Source organism: Hippopotamus amphibius, chromosome 1 (assembly GCF_030028045.1).
Source record: "Hippopotamus amphibius kiboko isolate mHipAmp2 chromosome 1, mHipAmp2.hap2, whole genome shotgun sequence".
In the NCBI taxonomy this organism is placed as follows: Eukaryota; Metazoa; Chordata; class Mammalia; order Artiodactyla; family Hippopotamidae; genus Hippopotamus; species Hippopotamus amphibius.
Genome location: NC_080186.1, coordinates 200285856 through 200302086, shown reverse-complemented (window position 1 = coordinate 200302086; position 16231 = coordinate 200285856). Strand labels below are relative to the sequence as shown.

The following is a 16231-nucleotide window of genomic DNA, read 5'->3' as shown; positions in this document are numbered from 1 at the left end:
CTGTAAAGAAAACAAGACACTATTTTTTTTTTTTTTTTTTATTTAAGAAAGTTCATCTTTTCATCATAATTGAAGGACTTGCATGATCGGTTAAATATTGTCAGCATTATTTTCCAAATTTTTTCATTAATTTCTTAAATGCAGCCTTACATGAGTGTTTTGAAATATATAAACATATCCATTAGCAGTCTAAGACTCACCTAACATTTATATTATGCTTCTTCAACAACAGAATCCAAGATGAACCACTAGTAAAACATTATAAGATTATCTGGATTTTAGATGAGTTGGTCTGCTGAACTCTAGAATTCACAGAAATAATTAAATCTTTAAATTTGTTGTTTAACAAATAAAATTCTGCATTGTGCTAATCTGCTTTTGCATATTATTTAGCAAATGGCTATTAATGCTTTAGTGTAAGGGATTACAAAAAAAAGTCCTATTGTGCACCATGCAAGACAGAGAAACTAATGATTTACAAATAACTAACGAACAACTAAGGGAGTCATGGTTTTTTCTTTCATTATAGACGTCTCAAATTAAAGTTATATTAAGATAAGTTTATGGAAAATTAAATCCCTAGCTTAAGAACTTAAATGTTTTAAGATTAAAAAAAGGAATGGATGATTATAACTATAGTTTTTTTAAATGCTGCTTTGGGGAAAAGTCTTGATTCTCTGTTTCATTATCTCTAATAGCTTTTTCTTGGCTTGCTTACTATAAGATAAAGCATTGTTATTGTGAGGACAATTTCTGATTCAGTTCCAATGCTCTTGTGTCTCCGTGAGTTTTGGCATTGTTCACCAGCACCTGTGGAAAATTGCATACAGGACTATGTTAGTATTTTCTTTATTAACAAAACCTATATTTAGATTCATAGAAGCCAAATAAGCCAAAGGGCTGCAGGCAATATCAAACTACACAAGAAAAAGTGACTATGTGCAATCTTTCTGTCAGTTTTGCTGAAATAAACTGTTCAACCAAAGCTAACATCAGAGGTAAGCACAATTTATTCAAATGCTCAATAGTATAGATGTCAACATTTTGATTGCTACCACTGCCAGCACTGCATAACGTTAAAGGTTTTGTCTGGCGGCTTTGCTTACAATACTGTCCCTTCTAAACCCTTACCCCAGAAGACCATTTTATGCATAGACTTGTCCAAATGACATTGCTCTCCTTTAAAACCACAACTTAAGATCAAGGCTTGATGTTCTAAGCTCTATTAAGAACCTTTCCGTAATTTTCAACAATTCTACAAACTAGAAGCTTTAATTTCAGTTGCTCATTTGATTACTAAAACATTTTTTGGTTGTTCATTTTCAAACACTTTGAAGGGTCTGAGATGTTGCTCTATTTACAAGCTAACAAATTAGCCTGCCCCAGTTTCAGGAATGTTACCAGATGACATGGGACACCTGGGTCAGGGTCAAATGTCTTTATCATTCATGGTGTAGCAAACGACACGGTTATGAACATATCTGCATCTGTTCCCCTCACCGTCTAAGTCTCACAGGGGTGACATGGATGTATACACATATACAGTGGGTTACATGACAAGAGGGGAACCCTAGGTTTAAGCCTAGGAGCCCTGGGGACTTGAATCTTTTATAATTGGCAGTAAACATGCCTGCCCTTCGCTCTGGAGGGAGACACTTATCTCCATCTCTCAAGGCTGTGGGTGTTAAAAAAAAAAAGCTTCTCATTAATTTTCACTGTGTTTTTAAAACCACTGGCTGAAGTTATAAGAATTTTAACCCAATACATGCTTACATACTCTACCTTTTTAAAAAGAATACACACACACACAGCTGACTCTTGAACAACATGCAATTACAGATGAAGACCCCCTATATGCTCAAAAATCCACATATAATTTATAGTCAGCCACCGGTATAGGCAGTTCCTTGGTATCCGTGGATTCAACCAATCAAGGATCGTGTAGTACCATAGTATTTACTACTGAAAAAAAATCTGAGTGTAAGGGGACCCACACCATTTATTTAAACTTGCATTCTTCAAGCGTCAACTGTATATGTTTATATATTTAGAAACCAGAGCCGTCCCATGAGAAGTGGAGCAGAAACTGTCATATGCATTTTATAGAAAAGACAATAGGAAGTAAAATAATTTTTCCAAAGATAACATGAACATCCCATTAAATTCTGCTACTTCTAAACCTATCTTATCTACCTAATTGTTTCCACTGCAATGGGCATAAGAAATACTACAACCAGAACCCAGAGACTTCATCTATCTTTTCTTATGCTACATAGCACATCAGGAAAATGTATTTCCTACAGGTTAAATCAGTGGTTCTCAACCAGGTGGGACTACACCTCAGATATGATTTGCCAATGTCTACAAGACATTTTCAGTTGTTATCAGCTGGGTGGAGGGAGGCAGACAGTGTTACTGGCATTTAATGGTTAGAGTGGTTAGGGATGCTGTTAGACACCTACAACGCACAAGACAGCAACCCTCGGCCCTCACCCAACAATGGTCCAAGATGAAATATCTCTAATAAAATCAATGCCTTACGTCAATGAGCTCGTAGTCATTTTTGGCATGTAAGTGTCTCAGAAGGTACCAACGTGCAGTTGAAACAATAGATTTGGGATACCCAGGCTGATACACCACTCTCTCCAAAAGTCGCCGTGTCTCTCTGGGAAAAAGATATTTACTTTTAGTCCAAAGCATATGAATTAATATATTTCATATACTAGTCTCACACACACATTATCTTTCTCATTCTTTTGCAGACGATGTGTTGATTACTTCGTGAATTTTTTATCTGTGTAACAAAAAAGGTAATAATAATGGTTAACATTTATTAAGTATTTATCACGTGCTATGTAGTATGCCAAGTGCTTCACACATATGGTCACATTTAAGATTCACAACCTTGTAAGGTAGGTTGTTACTATTCTCATGTTGCAAATAACTAAATTAAGGCTCTTCCCAAATAAAATGGGAAAGTGACCCCTATTTCATGAGCACTTCTGACTGCTCTACTTCTAATCCTTCTTAAAGGTAGGCAGAAAATAAATAATACAAAGATAATATAGAGTGGAACAAGAAGAAATGTTTAACATCTACACTAGAGGCGAAGTGTGTAATGTCAGGCTTTTAGTATATGTTTTTAAGAACGTGTACAATATGTGAATCTATGTAATAACAGGCTGATTTACAGTTGTGTTCTAATTTTCTCTTTCCAAATTTACCAACATCTATGACTCCAAAGACTTCTGTATGGGTAGAAACAACACAAACTGTGGTAACTTCAGAACTGCTGAACAGGAAGATTTTGTAAGGAGCAATTGGTTTGAAGCAGGAGCTAAAGAGCATCTCCTAAAGACGCTTTTACATAGGAATCACACAGTAAAGCACAATGCTTTTTCTTAGGAAGTACGTTTACTTGAGCTGATTTTGGGTGGTGCTACCAGAGATTACAGGAGGTTGGAGGTTAAGGCTCTCTAAGTCATGTATACTGAGCTTCAGCTGAAAGAGTTCATTAGGAAGTTCAAATTATAGCCTAAAAAACTTCTTGGTGAAATTAGCCATATAAGAAGTGGCAAAAATAAATAAATATCAGTAAATGGTACTGGAATGCTAATTAGTCACAGGTCTTAACTCTTCCTTCACTCCTATTCTGTGGTGTTGATGGGACCTTTGCCACATATTTATATGTGTTAAGCTCTATGTCTACAATACCTGTTCTGTTCCAGTAACGTATGCTCCTAAACCACTGTTTTACTGCTTTGTATTATGTGTGACATCCATTAGAGCTAAATATCATTCTCAGAATTTAAAAGTATTCGTGCCTGTTTTTTTATCCATATGACCGTTAAGTAATTTTCTTCGTATTTCTGACCTCACCCCACTTCCAATAAAAAGACTGCTAAAATTTTTACATTTAAATCTGTGAATCTTACTGGATTTCCTAGATATAAAAACCACATTATTTATACTATCTCTGCCTTTTCAATATTTACTATTTTTTTCATAGCTTATTGCCTTGCAAGAACTTATGTCAATCTAGCCTTGAACTTGAGCCTTTGGGGTTTTGTTTGTTTCTAGAATCTATATTTACATCGTCGGCTCATCCTAAAACAGTGAAGAGCAAAAATTCCAAGGACTTCTTCACTTGAAATGCTGTCATGCAAATCTCTCATATTCTCTATCTGTGTACCAAATTACTTTTTTTTTTAAGTAAGACTTTATTTTCCTCCCTATGGGGTTACTAGAATTGACCTTTCCAAAGCAGAAACATATACATGAATAACATCAAAGTTTGTTAAACTAATTCTAAACCTTTGTTTCAAAAAAGGATTAAAAGTGAAAAAACACTTTCATGAAAAAAATGAACAAAGATTCTTCATACCTTGCACCCATTTTGCGGTTGAATTGTAACAAAGCTTGTATAAGGACAGCCAGTGGACAAAAGCAAAGTTTCAAGGCCTCAGTTGTAGCTTCTTGAACCAAGGATGGCCAGTGATGATTGGAAATATTAGCCTATAACAATAAATGACAAATATTAAATAATTAAACATTTCACACGTTTATTTTAAAAAATGCAATCAGCCCTTATTTGCTGAGTGCCTACTTGTCCAAGTTGCCATGCAAATGCTACAGGGAGAAAAATTCTACAAAATGATTAAGATCTGGTTTCTGCCCTTAGGGAACTACAAAACAAGGCTAACAGGGATTAAGGAAGGTTTCAAAAAGGAGATATCACTTTTTTTTTTTTAATAAATAAATAAATTTATTTATTTATTTATTTAGCTGCATTGGGTCTTTGTTGCTGCACACGGGCTTTCTCTAGTTGCAGCGATCAGGGGCTACTCTCCATTGCAGTGCTTAGGCTTCTCATTGCGGTGGCTTCTCTTGTTGTAGAGCATGGGTTCTAGGTGCACAGGCTTCAGTAGTTATGGCATATGGGCTCAACAGTTGTGACTCGTGGGCTCTAGAGCACAGGCTCAGTAATTGTGGCACACAGGCTTAGCTGCTCCGCGGCATATGGGACCTTCCCGGACCAGGGCTCGAACCCCTGTCCCCTACATTGGCAGGCAGATTCTTAACCACTGCGCCACCAGGGAAGCCAAGATATCACTTTAAAAACACTAAAACATTTGCTAAAAGAAAATGCACTATTCAATTATATGGATGACTGAAATCTATCAATTACTAAGCCTCTAGTCTACCAAATATACAAAACTCAATTTAACATGATTCTTTAACTGGTAGTGATAAATATAAAGTTCCACATTTCAAAAATTATCTAAGGAGAGAAGAAAAACTGAGATGAAATATGTTAATAAAATCCCAATATAGGAAAAAGGTGCAAAGCAGATCAGAGATAAAGAAATTAAATCAAAGTCATCTACTCTGAAAAATGTTTTAAGAATTTCGCTTTATGGGGAAAATGTTATGAAATCATCTATATATTACTTAGATTGCAAACTTTAGTGTTTTATAGTATGTACTGACTCAGAAATAGCATAGATAAGTATTGCTTAAGAAACATTAACTGAGGGACTTCCTAGGTGGCATAGTGGTTAAGAATCTGCCTGCCAATGCAGAGGACATGGGTTCGATCCCTCCCCCAGGAAGATACCACATGCCTCGGAGCAACTAAGCCCATGCTCCACAACTACTGAGCCTGCACTCTAAGGCCTGTGAGCCACAACTATTGAGCCCGTGTGCCACAACTACTGGAGCCCACACACCTAGAGCCCATGCTCTGCAACAAGAGAAGCCACCACGAGGAGCCCCCACTCATCGCAACTAGAGAAAGCCCGTGTGCAGCAACAAAGACCCAACACAGCCAATAATAAATAAATAAATAAATTCATTTAAAAAAAAAACAGTAACTGAAAATAAAATGGTGAACACTCTACTGACTTATGTAAGAAGAAAAATGCATTTAAAATCTTTCACTAAAACCGCAAATGTAACCAAGATTTCATAATTACAGGTATCTAGAATACACATTTTAATAAAGTCAATATAATGAGTGAATACACAGTCCCTTTCAAACACTAAATTATTTTTTTAAAATGTTAGAGTAATAAACTCTGAGTTCAGCACAGGCACTAGTAACTTGTGTCATCAGAAGAGGAAGCTTTAGGGATAATGAATTTGCAAATAGAGACCAGACGTTATGAGGTATCTTCCGTAAAGATGGGAGCAATTGCACCGTGGGTACATCTGGCAAAGAATGTAACGCAAAACCCAGACTAATAAAATTATTCCTAATATATTTTTTAAAACAATAACACAAAATTCTCACTGGTTGCTTTTATAATGCACTCTTTAAATTCCAATAATTCATATAAAGTATTCTGTAGTTAGCCCATATGTTATTATATAATAGTTTCTATATGTAACTGGTATACTAAACAATGCGATTAAAATACACTTATTTTTGTCTCCCATTATGTTTTTAAAATTTATTATATGAGGGAGACTTTTCCTCGTATAATAAGGATGTAAATTACAGTAGGTCCCAAGACTGACATCCATTCACAAACACAGTCTATTAGAATGTTCTCTTCTTTTCAATTCTTCAATCTTCATTCAAAGGTAATATTTACACCCCACTCCATCTCCTCAGCTCCCGGATAAGGTATGCTCACAGACAACAGCACAAGCTTGTTCTCCACCCAACACTCCCACCTTTTCTTACTAATTGCAGTTTCAGGCCTCAACTGAAATATCAGAAGTTTGACTGGTACCATTCTAAGATAATGTCTAGCTCTTTAGGCCTGACAGATATTTAAAGATCTTTTTCTCATCCAGACTTTCCCGGCTTTATCAGAGACTCCCAATTTCGTGGGTAGTCTCTTCGTGGGTAGACCAGCTATGTAACCTGTCGGGCTCAGTGCAAAACACAAAACCAAAACCAAAAAAACATGCAGGGCCCTTTGTTAAAAAACGATGAAGAATTTCAAGATGGCAACTGCAGAGCATCAAGCCCCGTGTGGAGGCCTGTGCACGTGCACAGGGTACGATGCACACCCACGAGGCAGCCCTGCTCAGCTACAGTTCCACTGACCTGGGTGAATGAACTACTCCACTTACTCTCTTCACATGCTCTGACAGTCTGGAAACCTCTAGCTTCCTCTCTGCTGAGATCCCATCACTCCTCTGGTGGCTCTACATGTCAGGATCTAAGATAATTCCTATGCCAGCCCACTATCTCAGCTGGCATCACTCATGCCTGGCTCTGACAAGCTCCAGGAGCAGTGCCGACCCCACACCGCAGCAGCTCTCTTTCACAAGATGGAGAGGACCTTGTATCCAAGCATACACTCCTACCCACTTTTAGGATTCATCCACTGCTGACCACTCTCTCTCCGAAGCATGCAGTCACTTTCTAAACACGAGCAACTCTCTTCCAAGCAGGTGGAGAACCACAGCTTCCGAGGTGTGTGTCAAATACCCGTCTGTGTGCTTCTACACATGTGCCTCCAGGACCTCAGACGTCACACATCAAAGCCACCCTCTCTCTGGCAGCACTCCCTTCCTCACCTGGTGGGCACCTGTGTGTAGAAATGTGCCAGGGAGACAACAGGAGAGGCAACGGCTTCCTCCAAAGAGATTTCCTCACAATCCTCCAACTCTATTCTTCTAATCCTTTTATAGCTTCCTTATAGTCTTCTATCCACTTCATAAATCTGTATCTTGATCTGATCTCTCTCTTGGAATCTGATACTTAATATCGTAGCGGAAACTTTCAGTTTAATAGCCTATTCATATATTACCACACATACAATAGCCTCTCTTAAAACAGTCTAATTTTAATACACCCATCCTCTGCACACTGCCAGCTATTTACCAGAAAAATATGACATCTCCTTATAATAATTGCTGGGTATCAAATCTTGTAACAAGCAAATTAGATGTGGATGGTGCTTTAAAATTTACAAAGGCGAGACAGCAGTATCAAGCAGTATCAGCAGTATTTCGTCTTGTGGAACTGAAAACCACAGCCACAGAAAGATAGGGAAAATGAAAAAGCAGAGGACTTTGTACCAGATGAAGGGACAGGATAAAACCTCAGAAAAACAACTAAATGAAGAGGAGATAGGCACCCTTCCAGAAAAAGAATTCAGAATGATAGTGAAGATGATCCAGGACTTTGAAAAAAGACTGGATGCAAAGATCGAAAAGTTTACCAAAAACCTAGAAGAAGTAAAGAGCAAACAAACAGAGAGATGCAACACAATAACGGAAATGAAAAATACACTAGAAAGAACCAATAGCAGATTAACTGAGGCAGAAGGGCGAATGAGTGACCTGGAAGACAGAATGGTGAAAATCACTGATGCAGAAAAGAATAAGGAAAAAATGAAAAGAACTGAAGACAGCCTAAGATACCTCTGGGACAATGTTAAACACACCAACATTCGCATTATAGGGGTCCCAGAAGGAGACGAGAGAGAGAAAGGACCTGAGAAAATACTGGAAGAGATTATAGTTGAAAACTTCCCTAACATGGGAAAGGAAATAGCTACCCAAGTCCAGGAAACACAGAGAGTTGCAGGCAGGATAAACCCAAGGAGAAACACGCCAAGACATATAGTAGTCAAATTGACAAAAATTAAAGACAGAGAAATGTTATTAAAAGCAACAAGGGAAAAACAACAAATAACATACAAGGGAACTCCCATAAGGGTAACAGCTGATTTCTCAGCAGAAACTCTGCAAGCCAGAAGGGAGTGGCATGATATATTTCAAGTGATGAAAGGGAAGAACCTACAACCAAGAATACTCTACCCAGCAAGGATCTCATTCAGATTCAACAGAGAAATCAAAAGCATTACAGACAAGCAACAGCTAAGAGAATTCAGCACCACCAAACCAGCCCTACAACAAATGCTAAAGGAACTTCTCTAAGCAGGAAACATAAGAGAAGAAAAGGACCTACAGAAACAACAACAAAACAATTAAGAAAATGATAATAGGAACATACATATCGACAATTACCTTGAATGTAAATGGACTAAATGCACCAACCAGAAGACACAGACTGGCTGAATGGATACAAAAACAAGACCCATATATATGCTGTCTACAAGAGACCCACTTCAGACCTAGGGACACATACAGACTGAAAGTGAGGGGATGGAAAAAGATATTCCATGCAAATGAAAATCAAAAGAAAGCTGGAGTAGCAATACTCATATCAGATAAAATAGACTTTAAAATAAAAAATGTTACAAGAGTCAAGAAAGGACATTACATAAAGATCAAGGGATCCATCCAAGAAGAGGAGATAATTATAAATATATATGCACCCAATATAGGAGCACCTCAATACATAAGGCAAATGCTAACAACTATGAAAGAGGAAATGCAAAGCAGAAATAGAGACACAGGTGTAGAGAACAAACACATGGACACCAAGTGGGGAAAGCGGGGAGGGTTGGGGGGGGGAATGAATTGGGAGATTGGGACACCAAATTGTACACTCTAAATATATGCTGTTTATTGTCTGTTAACTGTATCTCAATAAAAGTTCTTAAAAAAAAAAAAAAGTAAAATTTACAAAGGCATTTGTAAATGTTACTTCATTCGATATTCCTAACAACCCTAGGCAAAGTAGGTATTACTACCTTCACTCTTACCAAAAAAGACGAGGGGAGCTCTAGGCAGCTTAACTGGCTGAAGTTTTCACAGGTAGTAACTGGTAGAACCAGAACCATGGCTCTTAGAGAAAACACCTTTGTGGTGGCAGTAGTGGTGGGAAGATGGGGGTAGGTAAACACGGGTATTACTAAATTGTAAGCTAATGTCCCCATCTGTAAAATAGGGTTCTTACGAATATTAACGAAGTTAATATGTATGAAGCACTATAAAGAACCTAGCAAAGGCTAAGTGTTCTGTATGTTTGCTATTATTATTGCTATTTTAATTTTACTTCAGGGCAGATTTAATTTCCCACCATGAAGAACAAACAAACAAAAAAACCACATAACTAATAATATTTATTAACTAACGAATACTAAGTTAGACTAAAAGGGATTTGACTTCTCCAGTTCACACATTCAAGAGCATTTATAGGTGCTACAAGTGGCTTCCCATGGTCCACCACTTACCAGTGCCACAAAAGACTTCTGTTCAATATAAATACGGGACAAACAAAACGGTGGGTTGTCTACAATTACCATTAGCCACCATTTCTTTCCAGCCAAATCACCTCACATTTGACTACCATTACTCTTTGTCCAGTCAGTCTAAAACCATCGGTGGAGGAGCTCCTACGTATAAGGCAGGGCGGTAAAGCAAAGACGCAAAGATGAACAAAACATGGCCCCAACCTAACGAGCTCTGAAATGTGCTCCACAGTAATAGCACCAAAGCTGAATAAATTTCCTAATTCTTACATTTCTTTGTCAAAATGTCTAGTTAAAGCAAGTAAATAACATTGGCAATTGACTACTATGGCAAAAGCATGAGTTAATTAAGGTCTGTCTAGGAAATTTTTGACCTTTTATCTTTTAATTACAGAAGTAACATGCATGTGCTAGAAAATTCAAACACTATCAAAGGATATAAAATGAAAAATTCTCCTCCACCATCCCTTAAAGACCCCCAGTATTATTCTCCAAAATAACTGCCATTAAGCTCCTTGACATCTTTTTGCATCTTTCTAAGTGCTTATTAGCATGCACACATGCACGTGCACACACACACACACAATGTATTCAGAGACACATATTCTTAAAAATATGATGAGTAGCTGGGTTAATTCTAACTTAAATCACCAAGAAACAAAAATGTATATCCTGCCATAATTCAACTTTTAAAACTGCAGTCTTTGTGTTTTCCCCCTAAACACTGACAATGTCCTGCTAGAGTCTATGGGTTTATGTTATGTTACTCTTGTGTCTATCAAAAGCCCAAATACAAAGTCTATGAGGAGACCACACTAGAAGGTGACAAAACTACAGGAACTCTATGGAATATCACTGTGTAAAAAGCTCTTTTCTTAAACAAAAACAAAAGAATCAATTTTTCACATCATAATTATAACATGATCTTACCATGCAGACTTCTAATGCAAGCAGGGCTAGTCTCAACAGGCTTGAGAGCTTCCCACTCCAGCTGCCCTGTTGGGATGCTACTTGTAGACTCTTCCTATAACACATCTCTGCAGCGCCCATCATTCCTTGGGACTGATATATGTATGCCAGCCACTGAGGAACAGCAAGAGAAAGAACCCAAAAGATTTTAGTTTAGTACACAGTCTACTTCCAACAAATTCAATAAACTTTGATGGAGTTAAATTTTCAATTTAATTATTGATAAATTTTTGTACCTCCAAAACAAAAACCACAGGTCAAGAAAGGGGTAGCCACCTTGCCCATTCCATTAGCAACAGCTTACTAGCCACATTTAATCTGAAGCCTTAAAAAAAGTCTCCCAAGATGGCAAGTCAGGAACAAAAGCAAAATGCAATATGATTTTTTATACATTAGAGATATATCATGTAAATACTAGCCAAAAGTTTGCATAGCTGTATTAAAATCAAACAAACTAGACTTTAAGACAAGAAATGTTAATAGATAAAGTGGGCTGCTTCATAGTGATGAAAGTCATTCAGCAGGAAGATATAAAACTCCTACATTTCTGTACACCTAATCACACAGAATTTATGAAGCAAAAGTAGATAGAAATGAAAGGAGAAACAGACATATTCAGAGTCAAAGTTGGAGATTTTAACATACCTATCTCAGCAATGACAAAAGAAACAGACAAAAAAATAAGGATTTAGAAGATTTAAACATAATTAACCAGCTTGACATAAATGACATATTTAGAAGACTATACTCGATAACTGCAAAATACACATTCTTTCCAAATATGTATGCAGCACTTATCAAATCTGACCTTATGGTGGGTCATAAAGCAAGTCTGTATACATTTCAAATAACTGAAATCATACAAAGTACATTCTGATTAAGTGGAACTAAACTATAAATGAGGAAAAGAAAGATAACTAAAAAAATCCCTCCCCCCCATTTTAGAAATCTTGTAACATGCTTCAGAAAAAACATGAGTCAAAGAAAAATTTCCGATGGGAATCAGAAAACATTTTCAAATGAATGACAAATTTTCAAATGAAAGCACTACATAAAATCTTGTAAGGTGCTTATACTGGAGAAAGATGGAAAATCTATGAATATGAGTTTCCATGCCAAGAAGTTGGGGGAAAAAACTAAATGCAAAGAAAGTAAATAACAAGAGGAAATAAATAACATGTAAAAAAAAGTATAATAAAACCAAAACAAAAAGTTGGTTCTTTGAAAAGTTAATAAAATTGATTTTTATCAAGAAAAAAAATTAGAAAACACAAAATAACCAATATAAGAACAAAAAAGGGAAAATCAGTACAGATACTACAAAACAACTTTATGCTGATAAATCTGAAATAGAGATGCACTAAACAAACTCCTTGCAACTCACAAATGCTAAATAAACAAGAAACCTTAAAAGTCCTATATCTTTTAAAGAAATTTAATTTGTAATTTAAAAAGACACAAATTTTCCCATAAAGGAAATTCGTGGCCTGAATGGCTTCAATGGTGAATTCTTTCAAGCAGTAAACAAATAAATGTCACTCTTACACAAACTCTTTCAGGGAATAAAGAAAAAGGGAATAACAATATACATACCCAAACCTAATAAGGACCTTATAAGAATGAAAAATTACAGGCCAATCTCTCTCATGAATATAGGTACAAACATTCTAAACAAACATATTAACAAATTGACTCTAGCAATATATAAAAGGAATAATATATCACAACAAAGTAGGGTTTCTTCTAAGAATGAAAGGTTTGGTTTAATATTTGAAAATCAGTGCAATCTACTTCATTAACAGAATAAAGAAAAAGAAGCATTCTTATAGATGGCCTCCCAAAATCCACTCATTCATAATAAACAAATCTCTCTTGACAAACTCAGAATAGAAAAGGATTTCTTTAATCTGAAACATAAATTGGACAGCCATTTTAGAATCTGATAAATACCTACAAAAACCTAAAGAAAAACTATAATTATGAAATTATAAATGCTTTCTGTCTGAGGTAGAGAATAAGACAAGGATGTGCCTTTATCACCACTTCTGCTTAACACGTATTCAGGGCTCTAAACAGTACAATAAGGCAAGAAAAAAATTTCACATAAAAATATTAGTAGGAAAAAGTAAAACTTCATTATTTGCAAAGGACATAACTGTGTATATAGAAAGCCCAAAACTATTTCAAAAGAGTAAGTGAATTTAGCAAGGTTGCTGGAAGGTCAATATATAAAACTCAACTCTATTTTTAAATGTTTGACACTAACATACAGAAAAAAAATACCATTTGCAATGGAACAACAACAACAACAAAAATCAACTACCCAGAAACAAATTTAACACAAAAACATAAAAGACTTCTATGGGAAAAATTTTAAAATACTGCTGAAAGTCAGAGCTTAAATAATGACGAATATAACACATTTATGGATAGAGAAATTCAATAGTAATACTCTGTCAATTCTCCCCAAATTAAACTATAGAATCATGTAATTCCAATCAAGATCTCTGTAGGGCTCCTGTTTGGCAGTGAGGGTAAGGTTAATTAACAATTTACATGTAAATGCAAAAGACCTAAAATGACTGAGGCAAACTTGAGGGAAAACAAAAAAAGTTGGAGGTCTTAATATTACCTCCACACATCAAAACTAATCATAAAACTATAAGCAAGAATAAACAAATAGATCAACGGAAAAGAAGGAAAAGAACAGGGAGCCCTAAAAGACCCTATTGCCTGATTTATGACAAAAGCATCACTACAATTTAGTGGGGACATAATAGTCTTTTCAAAGGATGGTACAATTACATATCCATTATGGAAAAAAATGACCTTGACCCTGCAACACTCACAAAAATTAATCCAGGATGGATCACAGACCTACATGTGAAAGGTAAAAAACAACAGTTTCTAAAGAAAAACAGGGACTTCCCTGGTGCCACAGTGGTTAAGAATCCGCCTGCCAACGCAGGGGGACACAGATTCGATCTCTGGTCCGGGAAGATCCCACATGCTGCCGAGGAACTAAGCCCGTGCGCCACAACTGCTGTAGCCCGTGCGCCTAGAGTCCATGCTCCACAAGAGAAGCCACTGCAGTGAGAAGCCCACACACCACAAAGTGCTCTCTCTGCAACTAGAGAAAGCCTGTGTGCAGTAATAAAGACCCAACGCAATCAATCAATCAATATAATGCATTTGTTGAAAAGAAAAAGTTACTGAACACTAAAGAAAAACAGAAAAATATCTTCATGAACTTGGAGTAAGTAAAGAATTTTTAAATAGAACACTTCAATAAAGCATTAGCCATTAAAAAATGATAAACTAGACTTCTTAAGATTAAGAACTACTCATCAAAAAACATTAAGAAAGTTAAGAAAGTGTTAAGCCAAAGCGCAGATGTGAGAAAATATTTGCAGTACAGATATCCAAAAATGGCCTGTATCCAGAAAATATAATGAATTCCAACAATTCGGTAAGAAAACAGCACATGAAAAACTACAGTAAAGAAAAGGTACTTTAAAAAGAGGAAATCCAAAGATCCGATATGCATGTGAAAAGTGGCTCAACAGCATTTGTCATCAGGTAAATTCAAGTTAAAACTACCACGCCTACATACCCTCTGAAAAGGGAAAACAATAACCACCATCTAGCAGTATCAACAACTGGAATGCTCATAATTTGCTGGTGGGAACGTAAGTTGGACAACCATTTTAAAAAACCATTTGACAGGATCTACTGAAGTCAATATACACATATTCTATCACCCAACAAAAGGCATAGCCCAGGATGGACACAGCAGTATTAATCATAATAGCCAAAACCCGGAAACACAGCTGACCCTTGAACAACACAGATGTAACTTACAGTCAACCTCCGTATCCATGGTTCCAAGGATTGAACCAACCATGGACTACTGAAAAATACCCATTTACAAGTTGACCCGTGCAGTTCAAACCCATGATGTTAAAGGGTCAACTATAATCCAAATGTCCATCAACAGTAAAAGGGATATTTTACAGTATATTCATAAAAATAAGTGAAAAACAACTATGGCCACATGAAAACTGTAAATGAATTTCACAGACATGATGCTGAGTGAAAGTAACCAGGTACAAAAGGATACTCCATTTACAGCAAGTTCAAAACCAGGCAAAATTAGATAGAAGTGAAAAGGTCAGAACGGTGGTTCCCCCTTTTTTTGGACACAGGGGGAGATCACAAAGTGAAAGGCGTGGAGGAGGCAGCTGGGTTGAAGGAAATGTTCTGTATCTTGATATACGTAGTGATTCAAAAGCTATATACATATGTAATGAGTGAAAGGTTTTTACATTCTATTCTTTGTGAATTATAGTATAAAAAATACATAGATTATCTCTTAAGGCTTTACTTACTGTATAATTTATCCTTTAATTTTTTCCCTTTTAGTTTGACAAGGTGTTTTTCCCCTTGATAAAGAACATGAGGTCATCAATATCCAGTTAACCTTAGAATTAAAGTATCTTAACTCTCACATAGCAAATTTACTTTGAGAGGGGGAAAAGCACCATATTTCTTGCAGGATTAGAGTAAAAAAGAGGCTTAACTTGCATAATCCAACTATTTTATGCCATTAGATAATCTTTAAGCAGGACATCAAAATGTTGATATAACAAAAGATCAAATGAAGAACAAACTGTAGTAAAATAAGCTTCTGTAAAACCTGTATCAAAAAGTCCCTCTGATACTGTCTCGGGGCACAGAAAAAACTACAGCAATTTGGGTAATTACATGCTTTTTGTATTTTACTATCAGTAAGAATAAAGTACACAGTGATCATTATGTATTTTTCATTGTGGTAAGCAGAACCAGCTAAAAGGGCAGACAGTCTATTGATTCACGCATCAATCCTGGAAAGAACTATTCCTAGAGGCACTAAAAACCCATTAAAATCTTGGATATAGGTTACCTGTAAAGTAGCTAAGGAAGAACTACACACATCCCCTCTAAAGACAGAGTTAAACACCATGATGGTAATCTTATTATAAAATGTTTGTAACACTTAGCTCTCTTACATCGACCCCATGTAAAAGACAGTATTTTCAACACTGTTTTAAATGGAGAACATTTGTAACCAACAATTTAAAAAATTTTGAAGCTGTGTAGTA

General features: G+C 36.2%; 1 protein-coding gene across 10 annotated transcripts in view; it reads right to left on the bottom strand.

Moving 5' to 3' along the window:
- Positions 1-16231, bottom strand: part of SKIC3 (SKI3 subunit of superkiller complex) — a 164570-nt gene continuing 148339 nt past the window's right edge. For all 10 annotated transcript variants that reach the window (XM_057738973.1, XM_057738908.1, XM_057738936.1 and 7 more), the window contains 4 exons: positions 11052-11204; positions 4385-4515; positions 2542-2665; positions 1-810 (listed from right to left, as the gene is read on the bottom strand). In XM_057738973.1, coding sequence (XP_057594956.1) covers positions 736-810; positions 2542-2665; positions 4385-4515; positions 11052-11204 — 483 coding nt within the window. In that variant the 3' untranslated portion in view covers positions 1-735. The remainder of the gene's footprint in view (positions 811-2541; positions 2666-4384; positions 4516-11051; positions 11205-16231) is intronic.